Below are 23,020 nucleotides of genomic sequence, written 5' to 3' on the forward strand. Positions count from 1 at the left end.
CAAAGCTCTCTCCTGTTAGATACGGGTGTGTTATGTATCACGTACAAATTGTTCGCACACACACCCCCTCACGCACACAACGTACACACAAATAGGCTGGCTGTTGTCTGCGGGAGGAGTGAGTGTTCCAAAGTATGAGGTAGTGGGGCGAGAAACGATGCTGTTTCTAAACGCGTATGATTCACAAACCGCGGAAGAATGCATTCATCTCAACGGCAGCGGTGGGTCAGCTGAATGTCACGTGTTGGCGTCGTTAGTGTTGTTTTCATGTGCCGCTCAACGCACACACATATGTATCTACACACACATGTATCAACATACACGCACACACACACACACACACTCAATCACACACACACACATACACACACACATACACACACTCAATCACACACACACACATACACATACACACACACACACACACACACACTCAATCACACACACACACACACTCAATCACACACACACACATGCAGGGGACTGGCGCGGGTGGAACAACACGGGCGTTCTGTTCAACTTTGCCATATCCAGCGGTCGTCTGCATCGGCCCCTGTGGGTGGACGAGGCGTCCGAAACATGCGAGCGGTCCGCCGCCTGGCAAGTGCGCAAGATGCGTGATGGCGGGCCTGTCGTTGCGCTGTACGGCGGTGCCGGTGTGAGCGCCATCGGCGTGTTTGACGCGGACGTGGACTGTCCGGCGCTACTGAAATCCCTAGAACGGCACAACGCGCGCCTGCCACCCAAGGGCGAGTTCACGGTGCCCGCATTCGGCTGTATGGCGCAGCGCCACAACGTCGAATCCTTCCATTACGACCTCCTCTCTTCACGACTACAGTGGACAATCACCGCCGTACGTGTCTGCATGTGTGTGTGTGTGTGTGCAAGCGTATGCATGTATACGTGCGTGTGTATGTGTGAGCGTGTGAGGGTGTGAGGGTGTGAGGGTGTGAGCATGTGTGGGTGTGTGTTTCTCGAATTGCTGCTCATGCTTAACCCACACCACTCACTCACTCGCCACCACGACCACGACCACAGGTGAACGGCATGAGCACGTTCCGGGACGTGCAGAGCTGGCCGCGTGTTGAAATTGCGGGGAAATGGAGTCGTGACGCGGACAAGAGCTGGCTGCGATTCTCAGACCGCCGACACTCACAAGCTTTCAGCAATAGGGTCGAATGCGAGTGTGTGTACACACACACCACCACCACACACACACACACACACACACACACACACACACACACACACACACACACACACACACACACACACACACACACACACACACACACACACACACACACACAGACATACAGACACACGCCCGGCTGACGTAATCGAACTTTCCCCCTTCTTTCGCTCTGTGTTGTGTTACATCCAACTACTGTTGATCTCGTTAAGGTGTATTGGTTGCTGCGCACACGCGCGCATGCACACGCCAGCTCTGCTGCTTTTCTTGTCTGCTACAAACGAAACGAGTGTGTACAGAATGATGGGCAAAACTACGCATGTACACTCAGTGGTAGACGAATTGGGCAAAGTAAGGGAACACAACAAGGTTCATTGTGGCAAACAAGGGGGGGGGGGAAGCACACAAACAAGGCCCATCAACACGCAACCCACCAAAGCCAGCAGATTCAATCGAGTAGGAGAATTTCAATGCTCCCAGTTCATCTCCGTTTCCACACACACACACACACACACACACACACACACACACACACACACACACACACACACACACACACACACACACACACACACACACACACTCATACACACAATCTCTCTGTTTATTCACACCTAGCTAACTTGTCTAACGCTCCATCCAGCACAGCACACCAGCAGCTGGCATGGTATGTGTGCGTGCGAATGTGCTGACATGTGTTCAGACGAATGTGATGCGCGTGCCGTCACCGTCATCGCCGTCCATAGACTGAAGTGGAAACACCACCTCATCCTGAACGCGTGTGTATATGCGTGCGTGTATGTGTGTGTACATCATCGTGAGAACAGATCGAGTCAAGAGGAAACAAAACGAGAAGAGCTTCCAATCAGAAGCATGCAAGCAAGCAAACTCACAATAAACACAAACAAACAGCGACACAAACAAGCAAACAACGACACAACCAAACAACCAAACAAAGAAGCAAGCACAGAACAACACACACACAGACAGACACAGACACAGACACAGACACAGACACAGACACAGACACACACACACACACAAACACAACACACAATGACATGCTCCTCACCGGGTCGCCATCAACGGATACGGGGACGCGCCACGGCCCCGGTCGACTTGATCCCCGAACACTATTGCCACGTCGACCGCTGCTGCGTCTGCTGCTGTTGCTGGTGCGACGCCGCAGCGAGTGGGACGATGACGACGACATCGACGCAAGCACATCATCACCGCCACCATCACCACCGCCGCGACCATCACCACCACCATCACCCGAATCGGCGTCCCCTGCGACGGAGGCGCGTGACGATGGTACGCTGGTTGCGGACGTGGCTGAGGCGATGCTGCCGGCCGTGCGATGTCGTGGGATGTGTGCAAGCGGAGCGACGTGAGCTGGCAGGAAGTCAATCGATGACGATGCGTTGGACCTGCGCGCTCGCTCCCTTGATGGCGACAATGGTAGCGATGATGACGGCTTGATGCTGTTCTTTGGTGGCGCGTGCTGGTGTGCGATTGCTTCGTGTTGCTGAGTGGAAGGGTATGACGTTGTCGTTGTTGTTGATGAGGATGGGGAAGCAGCAACCTGTGTTACATCATCGCCACGCGAACTCCCATGTCTTCCATCTTGAATGTTGCCGGCGTCGTCGTCGTTGCCGTCGTTGTTGTCCTTCACCTCCTCCTCGTCTTCATCTTCATCATCAAACACATACTCACCACCATCTTCGTCGTCATCATCATCATCGTCACCAGAGCTGTCGAGTGCAATGTCGCTGTCACGCCTGCGCCCGGCAACGCGTAAGTTCGCACCACGCAGCAGCACATCCACGCCACCACCATCGTTGGCGGCGGTGGCAGTCGCAGCAGTCGAGACTGCCCCAATGGTCTCATTTGTGTCGTGCTGACTCTCTTCACGCAATTCAATTACTCCTGCACCTTCCTCCTCCCCCTCCTCGTCATCATCTTCATCGTCTTCATCGTCTTCATCCTCATCGTCTTCGAGGAACATGCTGTTGTGCAGGGCGTCTCCACTCAGCGTCAGCCTGCGAGCGCGCATGTGTGTGCGAGCGCGCATGTGTGTGCGAGCGCGTATACGTGTGTTAACAGGGCGGTGTTGGCAAAGTGAGCCGCCGGCACGATTGAACAAGGTGTCTCCAAAGCATATGCAGGTGCACAGACGCGCAGAAAAGCAAATTGACAGACAAGCAACATGGTCACACAGTCACACAAACACAGACACAGGTTCAGACACACACACACACACACAGACACAAACACAGATACACTCGTTTTGTCCCCTCGTTTGTCACGTACAGGTATTCCCGCTCGTCCTTCTCCAATCGCTCCAGAAACTTTTCCTTGCGCGCAATCTCCAATTCAATTTGTCGCCGCCGCCGCAACAACTTCTCCAAGTGCGCCTCGTCCCGCCCTTCGTGTGTCGTGTCATCTGCAACAGAGACAACAAGGCCAGATGTGCTCGTTTGGCTTTCGCTCAGCGATAGCAGCTTGCGTACACGTGTGGCCGCTGCTGGTACCTTCACCTCCTTTGCGCTCGGCGCCATCAGCTTGTTGTCTGACAGCGCAAGGGCCTGAACACACACGCGCACACAGAGATGTTAGTGACGTGCTAACCGCCACCCGCACACAAGTCATTGCGTGTGTGTGTGTGTGTGTGCGCAAGTGATGGTGACGTGTGCAACGCCTGTTGGCCGGATTCTCGCCGTCACATCATGTCCTGCAGCCTCACAAACGTACATACACATGCCTGCATGCAAAGCACGACCAACCTCAATCTTCTGCGCCATGCCGTGTGCTGCACTCGTCCGTCGGCCCTTTCGCGGCGTCGGCGACGACACCTGCACACACACACACACACATGATGATCATGGAAGGTCAGACGTCGTGTGTATGTGTGTGTGTTTAGCAATGCACATTCATTGGGAAACATGCTTGTGTTTGCTTCACTGACATTAAAATGTCGCTTCTGCTCCCGACACGTGGCCACCATCGTCTTTGCATATTGCGTGTTGTGCGTTTGCCACACTGCAACAACAAGCAGGGGACGCGAAGTGAAGCAGCAGCAGGAGAGCAGTGAGCTGGCATAAAAGGTATCTGTGTACGTGCACGCATTTGCATCTCTGTGTTGGGCTGTGTGCAAGCGGGTGTGAATGCTCAGTCACGCATCACACCACAAGTCAGCACACCACCAGATATGGACATGGTCATTCACAAGAAAACAGAACCCATGCATACACGCATGCAGACCGATTGTGATGCGAAGGGGGCGGCTGCTGTCGTCTCGTCTGCAAACGCACAATCGATTATGGCGATTGTGGTGTTGGTGATGAGGAGCAAAAGAGTTCGGGGTTCATTGCAGGGCAACGCAGCACGTGAGCACACAGGAAAACCGGGAAATGGCACACACACACACACACACAAACACACACACAAACACACTACACAACACACACACACACACTACACTACACTACACAACACAACACACACGCACACACTACACTACACTACACTACACTACACACACACACACACACACACACACACACACACACACACACACACACACACACACACACGTAAACAGTCGAGAGCACAGCCACGACAGCACACATTGTGCGTACCTCTTGAGGAGGGTGATGCGACGGCCGGAGTGCTGCGAACCGGTGGAGCCGCCGCTTAAACTCAACGACGTCGACCGCGACGGCAGCGGCGCGGGGGACGCGGCCTGATGGTGATGGTGGTGGTGGTGGTGATGATTGTGGTGTTGAAGTCCGAGGACACCGTTGTGTGTGTGTGTGTGTACGTGTACGTGTGCGTGTGTGTGTGCGTGTGTGTGAGCGTGTGTGTGTTTGTGTACGTGTGTGTGTGTGATGGCAAATGATGGGCGATACTCGATGAATTATGCACTATACACCCTGGCAAGCGAGCAGCACCTGTGAAGGGAGCAGCTCAATGACAAACTTGGACTTGGAGTTGGTGACATTGTGCACGGCATCCCACGTGTACACCTGCGTGCATGGGCGATGGCGAATGGGGGCAAGCAGGAAACGAATATCAGGAAGCAGCGTATTGGGTACAACACAGCGGCAAAGCAAAGAGATGGACACAAACAGACAACAGACAGACAGACAGACAGACAGACACACACACACACAGACAGACGCACATATTCACACACACACAGACACAAACACACAAACACACAAACACACAGACAGACGCACATATTCACATGTACATACAATTACACGCACACATGGCAGCGCACCTGTCTCGGGGAGTTTGGGTTTGAGAAGTAAAACTGGCTGATGCCACGAGGAGAGACGCCCAGACGCCAGGGAACACCGCTCTTGTCTTTGACGTCAAAGAAGTGCATGCCATACTGGGGGAGGGTCTGTGCGATGGTCATGAAGGTGAGCACAGCGCTAGAGTCATCCATCCCTTTCAGTGTCTTGTACTCCGCGGAGACCTTGGACGCACACGTCTCCAGCGATGAGCCCTGCGCAACGAGAACCTGCAGAATGCACGACGTCCGTGGGCGTGTTTGGTTGCATGTGCGAGTGGGTGAGGGGGTGAAATGAAGGTTGGACAATAGGAGGACGCGCATATGAGGAGAGTCACGAGGAGGGTGAGACAACACACACACACACACACGCACACGCACACACACACACACACACACACACACACACACACAGACAGACAGACACAAGCGGTCATGGCTGTACCTCGTCTGGGATGAGTTTCTTGGCATCGAGATGGTGACGGGTTGCGGATTCCGAGATGAAATCGCCCTCAATTGCCTGCAGGCACGAGACGCCTCCATGTGAGTGCTCGCGGCCAACGGCGACCACCGCACGGATACAACGGCAAGACATGGCACAAGAGTGAACAAGTGCGTGTGTGCACTCGTGCGTGTGTGTTTGTTCGTGCGCACTCTTGTGTTTGGTTGTGTGTGCATTCTTGCGTGCGTGCATTCTTGTTGTGTTGTGTGTGCGTGTGTGTGCGTGTGTGTGCGTGTGTTCGCGCACCTGCAGGGCGATGGCGGCCAGCGTGAATGCAACATCGCTCTCGCACGACAAATTGCCTGTGGAGATGAGCCGCAGCACTTGTTGGAAGAACAACTTCTGTGTTGTCAAATTCTTCACCTGGGTGATGGCATCGGTGTACACCCTGGCAACAAACACAGGTACAGACAGACAGGCAGACAGCACACGGAGAGACAGGCACAAACACACAGACGCAGACACACACACACACACACACAGACACAGAGACACACAAACACACAGACACAGACACAGACACAGACACACACACACGCATTCACACAGATACCCAAGATACCCACAGACACACACACGGTACATGGTGAGTTGGTTGCGGCTCAAGTGCACTGCGCTCATACGATGGTGCTGCTGCTCTGCGTGACATCACAGCAGCCGTTGCGTACTTGATGGCAAAGGTGAGCTGCAGCGTCGACTTGGCTTTTGGTACTTGATCCAGGACTTTGGACTTGAGGTCCAGCCAAATGTTGAGGCCACTCTCTGGATCGGTGTAGTACAGGCCAAAGTACTGCTTCTCTTGCAAGGAGTACTGTGATGCGATCAGGTCAAACAGCTCTGACCCATGCAAGTTGTGCTGAATACCAAACACAGACGCACAGAATCACGTGAGAATATCCGTTTGATGCCAAGGAGTGCAATAGTAATGACACAATCACCGGCCGCGCATGCACACCATCCACACCACATGCACAAGTTTACACCACACAATCACACACTCACGCACACGCACACACACACACAAGTTTACACCACACACATACGCACACACAATCACAAACACACCCATGCACACAAGTCACATCTGCAGCCCTTGTTACCTGGATGTTGAGGGTGCGGTATGACCCATCAAGCATCTGCACGCGACACTTGCGCTCCGCCATCGTGGTTCTCGTTGGCGGCTTCCAACGGCTCCCACAAATCGCCAACCAAGCAAAAGCACACACACACACACAAACTCACGCACCCACACTCAAGTACAAACACACACGCAGCTGTATCTTCCCTTTGCTCGGGATCTTCGTCACAGCCCGCAGGCCACACAGCCTCGTTGCAACTTCACAGCCGCAGGATTCACAGTCACACCCGCAGCCTCTCTTCACACACACACGCCAACAGCACACCTCTCTCGCTCGCTGTTTTGTTTGGTATGCGGTGGAGCGGTTGCGGAAAATGTGTGGAAAACATTCGCCAATCGCCCAAACTGAGACAGCCAACCGAGACAGCAACGATGCGCTTCAACCAACGTTTGGCTGCAGGAAGTGGCGTGGCGGTGGTGGTGTGCCTGCTTCTGCTCGTCACAGTGAGCACATACAGAGGTAAGGAAGCAGCTGCTGGATGGGGCTCCATGTTGGCTGTGTGTGTGTTGTGTGTTGTGTGTTGTGAGTGGGCATGTGTGTGTGTGTGTGTGTGTTGTGTGTGTTGTGTGCGGGCGTGTGTGTCGCGGGTATACCACATCAAGTTTGCACGTGCTGGCGTGTGCCACACACACTGTCAGTGGCAGTGTGGACAAGCTGAAGCGTGGATGAATGACTGGCATGCGTCCATCTCACTGCGTGGGGTATGCATGCATGCTTGGTGTATTGTGTTGGCATCAAAGGGATCGCTCGCCGGCGCAGACAGGTGGATGTGTTGCAGGTGCGTCTGCATGATGCAAACGCGACAAAGCAGTGGGCTGAGCTGCAGATGCGCTCCATGCGACAGGAACTGGAGCATGCCCGCGCCTCCCACAAGGAGCAGTTGCAGCTGTGCGAAACCAGCACCAAGCAGCGGCAGCGACAACTGGAGACCCAAGCGCAAGTGGCCAAGCTGGAGGCGAGGCACTCGGCAGCTATGTTGAGGACGTGCACCAACACGACGTCCCAGCTTGAGCACGAGCTGGCACAAATGAAAGCGCAGCTAACCACCTACGACAAGCAGCTGCAGGAACACCGAACACAGGCACGCAGCCTGCGAGATGAGCTGGACGAAACGAAGCAGCAGCTGCGAGCAGAGCGCGAGAAGGCTGCGCGCATGCAGGAAGAACTTGCATCCGTGCAGCAGGAGTGGGAGGATGCTTTGCACGAACGAAACAAACGCCAGCGCGACAAGCGACAGCGCGAACAAGAACAGGAGGAAGAGGAGCAGGCAGCAGCAGACCAGGACCGCAAGGATCGCAGTGACAGTGGCTCTTGCAAGGCCAAGTTGACCAAGGCCACCGACAGCTTGCACCGCGCCGTGATGGGGTGGGAGGCGTGCAAGGAGGATATGGCTGTCTTGCAGGCCAAAATCGACTCCAAATCACGTACGTGGCGTGTCCTCCAGCTCTGTATGGGGAGCTGTGCCATGGTGATTACGCGCTGTGTGGTGATTCCACTGTGTGGGTTTCAACTCAACCTTTTTTTTTTTTTTGTTCAACTTCATGTCATGCCATGGCTGACGTGTGTATATGTGTGTGCATCGTGTCTGCAGGGGCGCTGGTGGAGGCGTTGGATGTTGCGCACACGCTGAAGACGGCGGTGGCGGCGCTTAGGGCACGGCGCGACCAGCACGACGGAGGCGAAGGGGGTGTGGAGGGTGTGGAGGGTGTGGAGGGTGTGGAGAAGCAGGTGAAGAGTAGGGAGGAGGAGGAGGAGCATCGGGAGCAACAGGAAGAGGTGCAAGGGTATGGGGCTGGTGGGAAGGAAGAAGAGGAGTTTGAAGAGGAAGGAGACGAAAAACAGGCTGAACGGGGATACGATGAAGAGCAAGGGGGAGAAGGAAAACAAGGAGGAGAAGGAGAACAAGGAGGAGAAGGTGGTGGTGTTGATGGAGGAAAAACGGACAGGGAGTGGAGAGACGGGCAGGTCGGTGAAGACGTCGATGCTGAGGAGGGAGACCAGGAGCAAGGGGAGGAATGGCAGCAGCAGGCAGACGAGAACCAAGTCGACAGGAACAAGCACGTCAGTGAGGCGAAGGAGCAGCCGGAAGGTGATGGCGGTGGTGGTGGTGACGGTGATGGTGGTGGTGACGGTGATGGTGGTGGGCAACAGACAACTGCGACACCCGTCCCCGCGCACGAGGAAGAAGGAGAAGAGGAGGAGGAAGGACGACAGAGGGTGGATGGGGACGGGAAAGCCGCCAGCGACAACACTGCTGTCGTTGATGGCGACAGTGAGGAGGAGCAAGCAGCTGAACGAAGCGCTCATGAACAACAGCAGCAGCAGGAGTGGGAACAACAGCAGGAGTGGGAACAGCGGGAACAGAAGGAACAGCATGAGGAGGAGGAAGAACAGCAACAAGAACAGCAACAAGAACAGCAACAAGAACAGCAGTATCAGCAACAACAACAGCAACAACAAGAGCAGTATCAGCAACAACAACAGGATCATCAGCATCAGAAGCAGGGGTATCAAGGACAGGAAGAGAATGATCGAGTGGCATTCGTGCCAAGAGACGAAGAAGAGAAGGACGCTCGCATGGACAAGCAACAGCCGCGCCCTGATCGTGTCCACGGTGATGGTGGCGACTTTGATGCTGGTGGTGGCGGTGCTGGTGGTGATGGGAGGCCGTTCGTGGTACGTCGTCGTGATGTCATCGACGATGGTGGTGACAGCAGACACGCGCAACACCACCAGCAGCAGCAACAACAACAACAACAACAACATGGCGAACAACAACAACATCATCAAGAACAACAGCAAGATCAGCAGCAGCAGCAGGGGTGGCGAGAGCGTGTGGGTATGAAGAAAGCAGTGTTTGCTGCTGGTGTTGATGGTGGTGCAGATGGTGGTGTTGATGGAGATGTGGGGCAGAGGGGCGGGCAGGGTGCTGGAGTGCAGCGAAGCCACGATGAAGTGGATGGTGACGAGCGACGCGACGACGAAGGGGAGAAGCCTGTTGCGCGCGGCTTTGGAGCGAAGCAGAGAGCACCAATCCACGACCGTGGTGGTGGTGGTGATGGTGGTGGTGATGGTGGTGGTGGTGATGTTGATGGTGGTGATGGTGGTGGTGGTGTCGTTCGTGATCAGCAGCAGCAGAGGGACGAGTGGGGCAACAGCTTTGCGCAATTCAAGTCACAGAAGAAGAAGTTACGAGGAGGAGGAGTGGGGCGCAACCACGCTCGTGTTGAGAAAGCAGGTGGTGGTGATGGCATGGGAAAGCGTCGGCGTGGTGATGACGATGATGCAGGCAGGGTTGTGGATGTGCAGTGATGTGATACGATGGCAAGGGACCAGTTATGCAACAACCCCCAATGTGGCGCCCCCCTTTTTGATTAGAAGTAAACGTTGACTGAACCTAGGCTTGTCTATTGCTGGTGACGGTGTGTTATGACGTGGCGCGAACACGCAAAGAACTGCACATGTTCAGTCAAGAAGAGTAGAACAAGGGCGCACACACAAAGATACACACACGCCTCTGCACGTAGGCAGATGAACACACACACACACACACACACACACACACACACACACACACACACACACACAATCCACTTTAGAGTTCCTGGATGAGCGGTTGCTTCCTGTGTTCGTCATCACCACCAGTCCCGCTTCTCCTCCTCTCCGCCTCCGCCTCGTCCGCTGTCGCTGCTGTCGCGCTCCTGAGTGTCGATGCGAGCGATGTCGGCAGTACTTGACGCTGCTCCAGTGACGTTGGTCCACGTGTTTGTGACGATGATGAAGAGGATGGTGTTGTCGTTGCAGGTGTTGGTCCCGGCTGCGTTCCGCTCAGTATACCACCATCGCTGTTGCCAATCACGATATCACCACCACCAACACTACCATCTGCACCACTCGTACGCCCAACAGCCTCGTTGCCAGCAACTGTAACAGCATCGCTGAGCGCGGTGAGCGTTTCCTTCACATACGCCAGGCCCTTGCCCTTCTCCACGCCAGCTACCACGTCCATCCACCAGCAGGAGAGGAACCACAGCTTCCGCCGCGCCCGCCGCGCACTGCGAACGAGCGCACGCGGTGCAGCTGAAGGCACTGGGAGCACTGCCCTCTCACGTTCGCTCTCCCTTGGCGGTGTCGCTATCGTGCTAGGTGTCTTCCGTGTCGTGTGAGCGTTGTCTGACATGTGCTGCTGTTGTTGTTGTTGTTGTTGTTGTTGTTGTTGTTGGTGTTGTTGTTGTTGTTGTTGTTGTTGTTGTTGTTGTTGTTGTTGCTGTGTGCCGCGCCTTTCACCAACGCCACTGTCACCACCACCACTGCTGCTGCTGCTGGGTGAGTGCTTGTGCTTGTCTCGGGAAGCAATGACAGTGTCAAACAACAGCAGCGCGTGCACAAGTGCCGCCAACACCGTGCATGGGTGGCGCAAGATGTGAACAGTATCACTGCAGCAGAGGGAGACCGCTTGCGCGTGTGCTGCCGTTCGCGCTTCAAGCGACGTCGGTGCAAGGGGCGCCTGTGCGCGTGGCGTTTCTGGTTTCCGTCGTTGGTGGTTTTGTTGGCGTTGGTGTTGCGTGGTTGAGGAGGAGGAGGAGGAGTGGGCGGTTGGTATCGCTGTGGTGCTGTCTTGTGCTTGCAGGAGCTCCATGCTGATGTGCGTCACAGCCTCAGCTGCAGTGTTGCACACGGCGGCCGCCTGCGATAGCACAATGCTTGTCTCCAGCATGGTGGCAACAATGTCGACGGTGTGTGTTGCGGTGTCGCCGTTGTACGTGCGCAGGCTGTGTGCATACGCAAGGAGGACGTTGAGCATGTTGTACACAACCTGCGCCGCGGGCTGCTTTCCCTTGAGCACCTGCGAGATTGGTTGCAGCTTGCTCTCCTCTGCCAGCTGTCTGAGGGTGAGGGGGACGGATGGAATGACTGCAATGTCCAGGAGCTGCGTGGCTGCGTCTTGGATGAGCTGGAAGCTCTGCAAGGTCTCTGGCACGTGCTGCCACCAGGGCTGCCACACGTCGAGGCTGGAGCCAAGCAGCCCGCTCTGCAGCTGCTCCTCAAACAGGGCCCGCTGCTCCGGGGTGAGCGCCTCCCACAGCTGCTCGCAGGTGTCTGGGTCGTTGAGGTCGAGGTCACCCGCGGCCTCCACCAGGTCTCGCAGCTGGTCCAGCGCGTCACTGCCGCCTTCGCCTTCATCAAAGTCGTCGTCGTCGTTCCCATCATCATTTATTTCTTCATCACCGGTGAGGATGGTGTCGAGAGGTTGATCGCCGTCGCGGAGGCGAACGAGGATGTCGCGCATCTGCTGCCGCTCTTCCTTGGATGCGCGCTGCTCCGTGAGGCTGGTCATGACCTGGTCCTTGTAGAAGTGTTCCGAGCACTCCACGTGGCCTTCGCCGCGGTAGCACTCCAGAGAGCAGTACGGCAGCCCGCACTTTGGGCACCGGTACGCAGCAAACTGCCGCCGGCACACCCCGCACACCTTCTCCTCCATCTCTCTGAGCGGGGGGGGGGGAGCGTGAGAGCGTGAGAGAGAGTGAAGGAGAGAGAAGGGAGGGGGGGGGGGTGAGAGAGCGAGTGTATCTGCGAACGACAACCGCCACTGCTTGTGTTGTGTTCGCTGGTGATTTCGTTCGTCAACAGAAGAAAAAGAAAAAAACGGCGCCGCTGATGATGATGCGATGGTGATGACAAGGTCACAAACACTCACACGCACACAACGGTCACACACCTCAGACACGCCAACAAGAAGCAAGCCTACAAACCTACAAGCCAGGAAGGAAGGAAGGAAGGAAGGAAGGGCGTGGTTGACAGGAGGTGGTGGTTGGTTGCTAGGTGGTGAGGGGTCGTGAAGAAGGGTGGTCATGTCTAGGGTTGCCAGCGCTTGGAGCAAGGCCAAGCAACAAGTGGCCTATGCCTTCTACTGGTGAGTGTGTGCGTGTGCGTGTGCGTGTGTGTAGGGGGGCGTGCACGCCTTCTCGTCGCCGCTGTGATCACATCTCTCTGCGTGCTCACGCCTGTTTTCACTTCATACACAGGCACGGGCTTCAATGTGCATCTAGCCCCTTTCAAGTCATCACAACAGCGACAATCGCCGCCTTGTTAATGAGGTGTGAGCGTGTGGAGATGTGTGTGCAGCGGGTGGAGCCTCATACGTCAATCTACGCCCCCTTGCCTGTGCCTCAATTATCCCCCTCACCCCGTCGGTCTGCTTGTCCTGGTTGTGGTGGATGCAGTCTTCCTGCCATTCCATCCTTGCAAGGCGCATGGCCTGCATGGCGGTAGGTCGTGATGCGAGGCATGCATGTGTGTGTGTGTGTGTGTGTGAATGTGTTTATAGTGTGTGTATGTGTGTGGATGAGTGTGTACGTGTGTGGATGTGCGTGCGTGTGTGTGCGTGTGTGCAAGTGTGTACAAGTGGCTGTGTGAATCTCTCTGTACACATGCGTGTGTGCACACCTACGTCTATGCGTGTGCGTGTGCGCGTGCCAATATGCACCAGCTGAATCGATGCCTCCGCTGTTGACCACTCTTGTCCCCACTCCGTAGGGCGGAGGTGTGGCACGAGCCTGTGGCGGATCCAGCCCATCCTGGCGCCATCCACTTGGACGCACCACCATCGTGGGTCAACGAGGGCACGCTTTCCGCTTTGGAGGTCATGCAGTTTCATATCACCGTCCCAGATGCAGAGAATGCAATAGCCGCGAAGACACTGCGCCTCGCAGCCAAGGACCTCCCAACGTACGGCGCGTGTGTGCGTGTGTGCGTGCGTGTGTGCGTGTGTGCGTGTGTGCGTGCGTGCGTGTGTGCGTGTGTGCGTGTATGCGTGCGTGTGTGTCTGTTCGGCCTGTTGTGTGCACTTGAACTTCTTGCAGCGACTGTGTGTTCACACACACATGCACACACATGCACACACACACGCACGCGCACACGCACACGCACACGCACGCACGCACACACACACACACACAATCACACACACACTGCACACACGTGCCCTTCTTCCTGCTGCAGCTTCCTACAAAGCGAGCTCCAGCACAGCAACACGGAGGCATATGAGCAGTGGCAGCGCGAGTGTGTCCGGGACGAAGCGGCCAACGAATGCGTCGTCTTGCACCCGCACATGCATCCCGTGTACACAACTCCTGGCTCTGCCACAGCCGCACACACGTGGCCTGGTATGGATCTGATGTCATCGCCCATTACGCTTTCACTTCGCGCCGGTGACGCCCGCTTCCCGTTCACCCCGACACCAGGTAATGCAAGCGTGCTGTGTGTGTGTGTGTGTTTTGTTTGATGGTTAAGGTTCATGCTGCCGCATTCATGCGTCACTGGCATGAGGCTTGTTCATTCGTCACACGCAACCAACACGTGCACCATCACAGATTTGGCGGGAAAGAACTGCAAGCGGCAGCGCTCCCATCTCCACTGCGATGCACTCGTTGTTTCCCTCATCTTGCACAACAGGTGCATGCTTGTGCATGTGTTTGCATGCATATGTGTACATGTGCTATTGCGTTTGCAATTCGTGGAAAGATGCGCTCTTGTTTCTCACACATGCGACGTGCCGGTGCTCTCACGTATGCACTCACTCCTCACACACACTCACACTCGCGCGCACACACACATACATACACACACTCGCACACACTCGCACACACACACACTCGCACGCACACACACAATTGCATGTGCAACATTTACACACAATCGCACAACCGCACACACACATGCACACATCAAATTCCCAGCACCACATCGGAGTCGCTCCAACAGCAGCTGTTGCAGTCGGTCCTTCAGCGCTTTGCAGACGTCATTGCAGACACGACCCCGCGCCCCGGCGTCACTACACGCCTCGCATACGAGCGGCGATCTCTCAGCGTACGGTGTGCTTGTTCTGGCTGTTGGCATTGAGGATGCTGGTGCTGCCTTTGCATTGCGTTTCACTATGTCTGCAGTCTCCTTCTCACACCCCCTCTCACTCTGTCTCGCACTCACACTCACACACGTGCACCTTTACGAACTGCTCGCCTTTTGCTGCTGCTTGTGCGTGGCAGACGGTTGAGCGTGGGCTGTTGGTGGTCGCGTACATTGTTCTCCTCCTCTACATGATCAACAGCGTCAGCAAAGTCGAGGCTGTCATGGTGCGTACTGCACATGCACACATGCGCACATACACAAGCACACACATGCACACACCCACACACACACCTATAAATGGTGCCAGCTTTGTGTGACTGTCAAGTACCCCTGTGTGTCTGTCACGATACCTTGCAAACACACACGGCGCCCACATCCCGACGCCTGCATTTGATTGCATCATGATGACACCACTGCCAGTCGCGTGCCGGATTGACGCTGACGGCCGTGAGCATCATGACTGCGAGTGTCACCTCCGCTGTTGGCGTCTGCACATACTTTGATCTCGTCAAGAACTTTCAAGGTGCTTGATCACATGCATTTACACACGCGCACACATGTCTGCATGCGTGCACCACCTTGGAACGCACTCCTACCATCCATCACACGCTTATGCTTCACGTTATCCACACCAACCAACCTGTTGACTGCAGCGTTTGAGGTGATTCCGTTCCTGGTGATGGTGATTGGCCTGGACAACATCACCGCCATCACCTCCTCCGTCGTCAGCGCGCCCCCGACCGTCGCCGTTCGATTCCGCATCGCCCACGTGCGTTCATCTCCTCTCATGTGTGTGTGTGCGTGTATGTGTGTGTGTGTGTGCGTGTCTTTGCGTGAGCGAGTGTGTGTGCGCGCGTGTGTGTGTGCGTGTGTGTGTGTGCGTATGTGTATATGTGTGTGTGTGCGTGTGTGAGTAAAGCCTTTGTGTGTGTGCGTGCAACAAATTCACGAGCACCGCCATCGTGACCATCACGACTGCAGGGACTGAGCAACATCGGACCGCAGCTGACCGTGTCTCTCATGCAGATGGAAACTATCCTCATGCTCGGTGTGCTAGTGTGTGTGCGTGTGCTTGTGTACGCGTACGTATGTGCTGTGCTCTTACGTGCACCATGATCAATGTCATTTTACACACACCCCTCCCGTTCGTTTCTCATCATCACCACCACCATCACCCACGATTATTCATCCCTGCAGGCGCGTTCAGCCACATCCCGCAGCTGAAAGACTTCAGCATCGTCGCCTGCGCCGCCATGCTCTGTAACTTCTCCTTCCAGGTCGGAGCTGCTGCTGCTCGTGCAACACGCGATGTCTCATATTGCTCGCACTGTTCATGTTGTGGTTACCCGTTGGACCTCCCTTCGTGTGTGAGTGTGTGGTTCTGCTTCTCCTTCGTCTTCTTTCCCTCGAGTGGTGTTGCGATCCCAACGACCACCACACCTTCGTGCCATGTCCCTACTCTCCCCCAGCTCACCCCCAGCTCACCACGACCACCACGTCCACCATGACCACCCCGACCACCACCACGACCACCACGCCCACCACGACCACCACGACCACCACGTCCACCACGCCTCCGTCGACTCCCCAGGTCATCATCTACGTTGCTGTCATGTCGCTAGACATGCGGCGTCTCGAGCTCTCTGATCTCATGCGGCAGATCGACTCTGCAGACAGAACCACATCAGCCGTGCCACCATCACCATCACCATCACCGTCGTCGTCGTCGTCGTCCTCGGTGGCGCGGTCGCTTGATGTTGCTGCTCGCCAGCACGATTCCCGCGCCATTCAGGTGAGGTCGCGGTGACTTTGGTGGTATTGCGGTGATGGATACGCTGCGTGTGGTGCCATGGTCGCCTTTGCTGGTGGTTTTGTTGTGCTCTCATCGCTTGTACAACGCATGTATGCCGTGTGTCACACATTGCATGTATGCCGCGTGTCACACATCGACTAACACAACACACACATACACACACACACTCATCGACTAACACAACACACACATACACACACACACGCGCGCGCACACACACACACACACACACACACATCGTTCACACCACACGCCACACCAGAACCTGCTGCGCGGGTCTGCGTCGCGCGGTGTCGTGATCAACGCTGTGCTCGGCGTCATGTCGATGGTCGCCACAGTCCTCATCGCCGTCCTCTCTGGACGTGAGATAAACACACACACACACACACACACACACACACACACGCACACACACACACACACACACAGACACACACACACACAGACACACACACACAGACACACACACACACACACACACACACACGCACTTGTGGGTGTGGTTGTTCTTGCATGTGAATTGCAGCAAGTATGCATCTTCCCACATCACCACCACCATCATCATCCTCACCACTCCCATAATCACTGTTGTCACCTCACCATCTCTATCATCACCCAACGTCATCAGGCTCTGGCCCCCATTCGCTGGCGTCGTTTGTGCAGCCAAACACAGAGGCGGCATGGGCTGCGCTTGCTCTGGCCAACCAACCAGACACAACACGCCATTCCAACGTGATTGTCTTCCACCCCGTGCTTGAGCTGCCCGTCGCAGATGCGTTGCCCGCCACCCCGACTGCCACCGACTACATCCTCAACCGTGCGTCCCACCGCACTGGTGGTGGTGGTGTGTGTGTGGTTGTGATGGAAGGGGCTGTCGTAGTTGTGTGCATAGATGGCTGTGTTTGTGTGCTTGTGTGAGTGCTGAAGCGTTGTGGCTGACATCAAACGACCTGGACCCTCATTATGTGTATCCACATCCTCCTTGCTGCCGTGCGCGGTGCAGTGATTGGCATGGGTGGCATGCTCGACATTACACAAGCCGTTCTCGTTGCCCTGGGCGTCACCGTCGCCGTGTTTTGGGTCAGCACAAATGCACATCGCCAGTCATTGACTGCATTGTTCGCTTTTGCTTTGTTCGTGTCACTCAAACAATTACTTCCTTGCACTTCACTGACACACACACACATACACACTCAACGCACTTCACATACAACACACACACACACACACACACACACACACACACACACACACACACACACACACACACACATTGCACCGGCATTACCAGGTGCGGACGATTGTGCGGAGTACGAAGCACGCGCTGTTTGGCCAACGGGAGGATGTGGACAGCATTGCAGCCATGTCGCTGATTGACGTCGAAATCGGAACGCTCACGCACCGCGCTCGTAAGAACACATGTGCAATTGTTTGCTCTTTGCGTGTCTCCCTTTCTGCCCATCTGTCTATCTCTCGCACACACTCACAGACACATACTCAAGCACGCGCGTACACACGCTTGCACGCACGCACGCACGCACACACACACACACACACACACACACACACACACACACACACATTCACTCACGCACGCACATTCACACGGGCACATACCTGTGCAGAGCTTGAGCTGTTTTCTGTGAACACACAGCAGCAGCTGGTGGCGGCATGCTCGATGGACGGCGCTGTCTCTGTTTGGGATTTGCACACACATCGCCACCTCTGCAGTGCGTAGCATGGCATCTGCCTCATCGCTTGTGTGTTTGTGTGTGTTTGTATGTTTGTATGTTTGTGTGTGTGCATGTGTTTGTATGTTTGTGTGTGTGTGTGTGTGTGTGTGTGTGTGTGTGTGTGTGTCAGTGAATGGTTGTGTACAAGCACCTTGCTCGGCTCAATCTCCCACCCGTCTCACCCCATCCTTTCACCCTTGCCCCTTGATCTTCCCGCAGGTCTTCGTGATGAGCAAGAATCCGAAGGTGATGGTCACAGATGCATGCATACATGCACGGTTGTCCTTGTTTCTTGTTGTTTGTTCGTGAGCACGCGTGCCGCAGCACTCATTGCCGTCTTTGCTCGTGCCTCTCACTCTCTTCCCCCTGTAATGTTTGTTGCGATTGATGAAATAGACCAAGATGACCAAGATGATGAGGAAGAGGATGGCAGCGAGGACGATAACAGCACTGGTGGGCACGGTGCACACGCTGCCACCGCCACAACGGACGGAAGTGACGAGAGGAAGAAGCGGAACCAGAGCGGTCGCCATTCGCCCGTGGTTCGCGGGGACGTGCCGTGGTGCATCGCAACGTTCGCCCACTTTATTGCACTCGGCTTCAACAACGGCGTCATCGAGGTCGGTGTGTGTGTGATGTGTGTGATGTGTGTGTGTGTGGTGTGTTTGGTGTGTGTGTGCGCGTGTGTGTGTGCGCGTGTGTGTATGTGTGTGCGTGCATGTGTGTGTGTGCGTGCATGTGTGTGCATGCGCTGCCGGAAGTGAGTGTCAGAGGACGATCTTGTGCATTTTTCTGGATTGCACTGCCGTGTATGTGTGTGTGTGTGTGTGATTCCAGGGTGCGTTCATTATCATACTTCACCCCACTCGTACACATCCTCATCCCGCCTCTGGTTTGTCACCAGGTGTGGGAGCTGCATACACAATACTGCCACGTTCTTCAGCCGCCGGGAAGTCATATGCAAGGCGGGCGTCCCCCACGCGTCACGCAGGTGCCGCTGCTGCCGACACCGTGCTCTCTCCCCCCCCTCTCTCTCTCTCTCTCTCTCTCTGTGTGTGTGTGTGTGTGTGTGTGTGTGTGTGTGTGTGTGTGTGTGTGTGTGTGTGTGTGCAAACGATAGATCAGGCGACATCATGGGGTTGCTGAGCGTTTCCATCACACCTCGACCTTCAACTCACAACAGCCATCCACCACGTTTTGTCCATCCACTGACCACCGACCAACTCAGATGCTGTTCTCGGACCACCACTTGCTCGCTGCTCGCGACGACGGTGTGCTGGAGGCGTGGGCTGTGCACTTTGACAAGGGCCAGTCCGTGCCGACAACACCAAACCAGCCACACTTTCCAAACACTCGGCACCAGCGCCATCAACACCACCACCACCGCACAGCCTCCATGGCCGACAGTCAGTTCCCTCTTCTGAGTGTCGCGTGTTGCTGCTTGTTTGCCCTGTGTGTTATCGCCGTGTGCTGCTGCTGTGTCTTGTTGCTGTGTCTCTGAGTCGTTGATGCCTGAAAACCGTCACAACGCGCGCTCGCCACCGTGCTCATTGCACACACACTCGGTTGCGTGCATGTGTGATCTGACGATGGCAGCATCCGGAATTTCCGACGCGTCGCCGCCACACCGATATGGCCATCGCCGCACACTCAGGTGTGTATGTGTATGTGTGTGTGTATGTATATGTACGCGTGCGTTTGTGCACATGCATTGCCATGAGGCGACTCTGTATCTCGCGCCTTGTCGTGACCTTGCATGCACCTTACCCCAACACTTTATCCCACCACCACCACCACCACCACCATGCCTGCAGTGCGGAGTCTGTTGTGAGCAGGACTGCCTCTGGCACGTTTTCGTACGAGAGCTTCAACACTCTCAAGGACCTGGCTGCGCCGACACCTGCTCACATCGATCACGTCTGCTCAAGGAAATGCCACACGGTAGTGTCAAAGCGTGTATGCGTGTTGGTGTGTGTATTTGTGTGTGTGTGCGGTTGTCAGTGCAAGCGGTTGCAATTGATTGCCTGTGCGTGTGTTTCAGAAGCCCCTCATGCACTCATCCTCTCACACACCACCACCACCACCACCACCACCACCACTGCCTCGTCACCATCAGTCCACCGTGTCGTGCATGAGTGTGTTTGGTGACTTTATCATCACGGCAGGTCGAGACGCGTGCATCCGTCTCATTCGCAAGGTATTGACGACTTGAGAACAGTTGTGAAGTTAAATGTGCAAGTTGATGGCCACCTCCCATTCACGCACACACACACACACACACACACACACACACACCTCACACGATGCACGTGCTCGTCATCAGCTTGACTTTGGGCTCTCCGCCACGCTGACGGGCCACACGGGTCCGATTTCATGTCTAACGACATTTTCGGGGCCAACGCGCACGTCAACGCGGGATGTCAGGTGCGCTGGGCAGAGCTGTGTCGTGCTGTTGCCTCACTGCTGTGTTGTGATGAGCACGATTGAGCAGGGGAAAGCCAAATGTCAAAGATGGAGAGACAGCGAGCCGGTGGTGGTGTCCTTTCACGCCCCCTGCTCGTGTTTGCACTTCCGTGCTCCAACCACCTTCTACATACCTTGACCACCTTCCACCGCTCTTGTGTGATTGTGTCCGTCAGTCCGCTGAGCGCCACCATCATCGTTTCCGGCAGCGCCGACGGATCTGTGCGCGTATGGGTAAGAAAACTGCTCTCAAATCGTTCATGCGCTCATGTGTGTGTATGTGTGTGTGTGTGCGCGCGTATGGTCGTCTTTTGTTTTGTTTGTGGTGTTGTGTGCGCACAACCTCTCACGAAACTCATCTGGCCGCCGCTGCTGTTTCTCTCACTGCTGCTTCTCAGGATGTTGCATCTGCGAAGATCGAGACTGTGTTCTCCGGACACGAGGACATGGTGACGCACGTCGGCGCAAACAGGTGCGAGGAAGCATAGAGCGACAGTGACGAGGGATTCATGGGGCGTTGTACGTTTGCGTGTGTGAGTGAGTGAGTGAGTGAGTGAGTGAATTAGTGAGTGAGTGAGTGAGTGAGTGAGTGAGTGAGTGAGTGTGTGTGTGTGTGTGTGTGTGTGCCCTTTTGCTCCTGAGACGCACGAACGATGTGACGCCATATTACCGCCGCTTACTTCCTTCCATCCAACGCTCGTAATCAGCATCCATGTCGTGTCGTTGGGAGATGATGATACACTGCGCATGTGGGACCGAAAGACGCAGTCATGTCTGCGTGTCTTGCAGCCACGTCAGGTTGGTCAAAGGCAAAGACGATGCACTGCTGAATGTACTTGGACGTGTGATGCGTGGCCACTTCGGCTTACTCCCCACATATTCTTACATTCTCTCTGTGTTGTTGCGTTTCGTAGGCACTCCACTCCCTTGTGCTGCATCCGTCCTCCATCCTTGTCACAGGTTCGGTTGGGCAAACACGTGTGCATGCATCTGCACCTGCTTGAATACGCGTGTGTACACCTACACATGCGCTGACACGGTGTTTTGGCCCTGTCTGTGCTTTCTCTAACCCCTCCCCCCACCTCATCGGTTCATCCGTTGCAACCGGCAGTGTCGAATGCGGAGCTGACCGCTTGGGACGTGATGGCATCTGGCGAACGCATTCGCACAATCGCTCTCGACATCGACCCAGCAACATCGACACCAGCAGCTGCACGTGAGTGTGTGTGTGTTTGTGTGTGCGCGTGTGAGTGTGTGTGTGTGAGTGTGTGAGTGTGTGTGTGTGTGTGTGTGTGTGAGTGTGTGAGTGTGTGAGTGTGTGTGTGTGTGCGAGTGTGTGTGTGTGTGTAAATGTACATGCAGCTGTATGCGCGCGCGTGAGTGTGTGTGTGTGTGTGTGTAAATGTACATGCAGCTGTATGCGCGCGCGTGAGTGCGTGTGTGAATTATTGTGAATCAGCCTGTACCCGTTTTACTCATCACACCGCTCGCCAACACCAACACCTCCATTGTCTCATGCCTGCAAGCAGACGAGCCGCCACTCCACGACTCGCACGTGATTGAGTTGATGGCTGATGACACGGTGCTGTGCTCTTTTGGGTCGCGACTGTATGTCGTTCGTCTGCCGTTTCCCACGCTCAGGAAACACAAGGAGCAGTGACGTTGTGGGTATGCGAGACAGTACATGAGACAGTGCATGGGCCGTGAGATGGTGTGAGATGGTGTTGTGAGATGGTGCAGAGGCTAAGCCATGTGTTGGAGTAACTTATGCCACGCACGTGTTGCTCGCCTGCAGCCTCTGCAGCGTGTGACGGTGACGTGGCGGGGGTGTCAGGACAATAAACGAACCGCATAGCGCTGTGTCCGCGAGTGCATGTGGGTGAGTGAGTGCGTGGGTGAGTGAGAGAGTGTGTCTGTGAACTTGAACTTGAGAGAGAGTGTGTGTGTGTGAGTGAGTGTGTGTGTGG

General features: G+C 55.4%; 5 protein-coding genes across 5 annotated transcripts in view; 3 read left to right on the forward strand and 2 right to left on the reverse strand.

Annotated features, from left to right (window-relative positions):
- PTSG_00617 (uncharacterized protein) overlaps nt 1–1,340 on the forward strand; it is a gene marked incomplete at both ends in the record, with an annotated part of 5,641 nt that extends 4,301 nt beyond the window's left edge. Inside the window, 4 exons of the mRNA XM_004998027.1 lie at nt 96–221; nt 480–853; nt 1,039–1,173; nt 1,320–1,340. Coding sequence (XP_004998084.1) covers nt 96–221; nt 480–853; nt 1,039–1,173; nt 1,320–1,340 — 656 coding nt within the window. The remainder of the gene's footprint in view (nt 1–95; nt 222–479; nt 854–1,038; nt 1,174–1,319) is intronic.
- A 551-nt stretch (nt 1,341–1,891) lies between these two features.
- On the reverse strand, nt 1,892–7,160 carry PTSG_00618 (uncharacterized protein; the record flags this gene model as incomplete). The annotated part of the gene is made up of 13 exons (XM_004998028.1): nt 1,892–1,963; nt 2,265–3,234; nt 3,506–3,780; nt 3,979–4,047; nt 4,161–4,234; nt 4,457–4,494; nt 4,834–4,937; nt 5,146–5,220; nt 5,481–5,726; nt 5,941–6,015; nt 6,244–6,385; nt 6,666–6,853; nt 7,098–7,160. 13 exons carry the CDS (start codon nt 7,158–7,160, stop codon nt 1,892–1,894), a joined length of 2,391 nt encoding a protein of 796 aa, XP_004998085.1.
- A 314-nt stretch (nt 7,161–7,474) lies between these two features.
- On the forward strand, nt 7,475–10,537 carry PTSG_00619 (uncharacterized protein). The gene is made up of 3 exons (XM_004998029.1): nt 7,475–7,595; nt 7,877–8,560; nt 8,728–10,537. The coding sequence occupies exons 1-3, from the start codon at nt 7,508–7,510 to the stop codon at nt 10,446–10,448; spliced, it is 2,493 nt and encodes an 830-aa protein (XP_004998086.1). The 5' UTR covers nt 7,475–7,507; the 3' UTR covers nt 10,449–10,537.
- Nucleotides 10,538–11,617: 1,080 nt separating this feature from the next.
- Nucleotides 11,618–12,618, reverse strand: PTSG_00620 (ZNHIT2 protein; the record flags this gene model as incomplete). Its single annotated transcript, XM_004998030.1, has 2 exons — nt 11,618–11,660; nt 11,813–12,618. The coding sequence occupies 2 exons, from the start codon at nt 12,616–12,618 to the stop codon at nt 11,618–11,620; spliced, it is 849 nt and encodes a 282-aa protein (XP_004998087.1).
- A 151-nt stretch (nt 12,619–12,769) lies between these two features.
- On the forward strand, nt 12,770–22,911 carry PTSG_00621 (uncharacterized protein). The gene is made up of 32 exons (XM_004998031.1): nt 12,770–13,050; nt 13,163–13,234; nt 13,361–13,405; nt 13,674–13,865; nt 14,139–14,380; nt 14,510–14,591; nt 14,876–15,005; nt 15,182–15,268; nt 15,465–15,567; nt 15,698–15,813; nt 16,026–16,092; nt 16,242–16,321; nt 16,636–16,836; nt 17,120–17,219; nt 17,486–17,674; nt 17,861–17,937; nt 18,149–18,266; nt 18,483–18,587; nt 18,810–18,836; nt 18,987–19,210; nt 19,495–19,581; nt 19,819–19,996; nt 20,187–20,244; nt 20,405–20,531; nt 20,707–20,787; nt 20,914–21,014; nt 21,230–21,287; nt 21,452–21,525; nt 21,761–21,851; nt 21,968–22,013; nt 22,165–22,269; nt 22,583–22,911. The coding sequence occupies exons 1-32, from the start codon at nt 12,989–12,991 to the stop codon at nt 22,711–22,713; spliced, it is 3,456 nt and encodes a 1,151-aa protein (XP_004998088.1). The 5' UTR covers nt 12,770–12,988; the 3' UTR covers nt 22,714–22,911.
- The last annotated feature ends 109 nt before the right edge of the window (nt 22,912–23,020 follow it).

The sequence above is a fragment of the Salpingoeca rosetta genome (assembly GCF_000188695.1).
Source record: "Salpingoeca rosetta unplaced genomic scaffold supercont1.2, whole genome shotgun sequence".
NCBI classification, from domain to species: Eukaryota; class Choanoflagellata; order Craspedida; family Salpingoecidae; genus Salpingoeca; species Salpingoeca rosetta.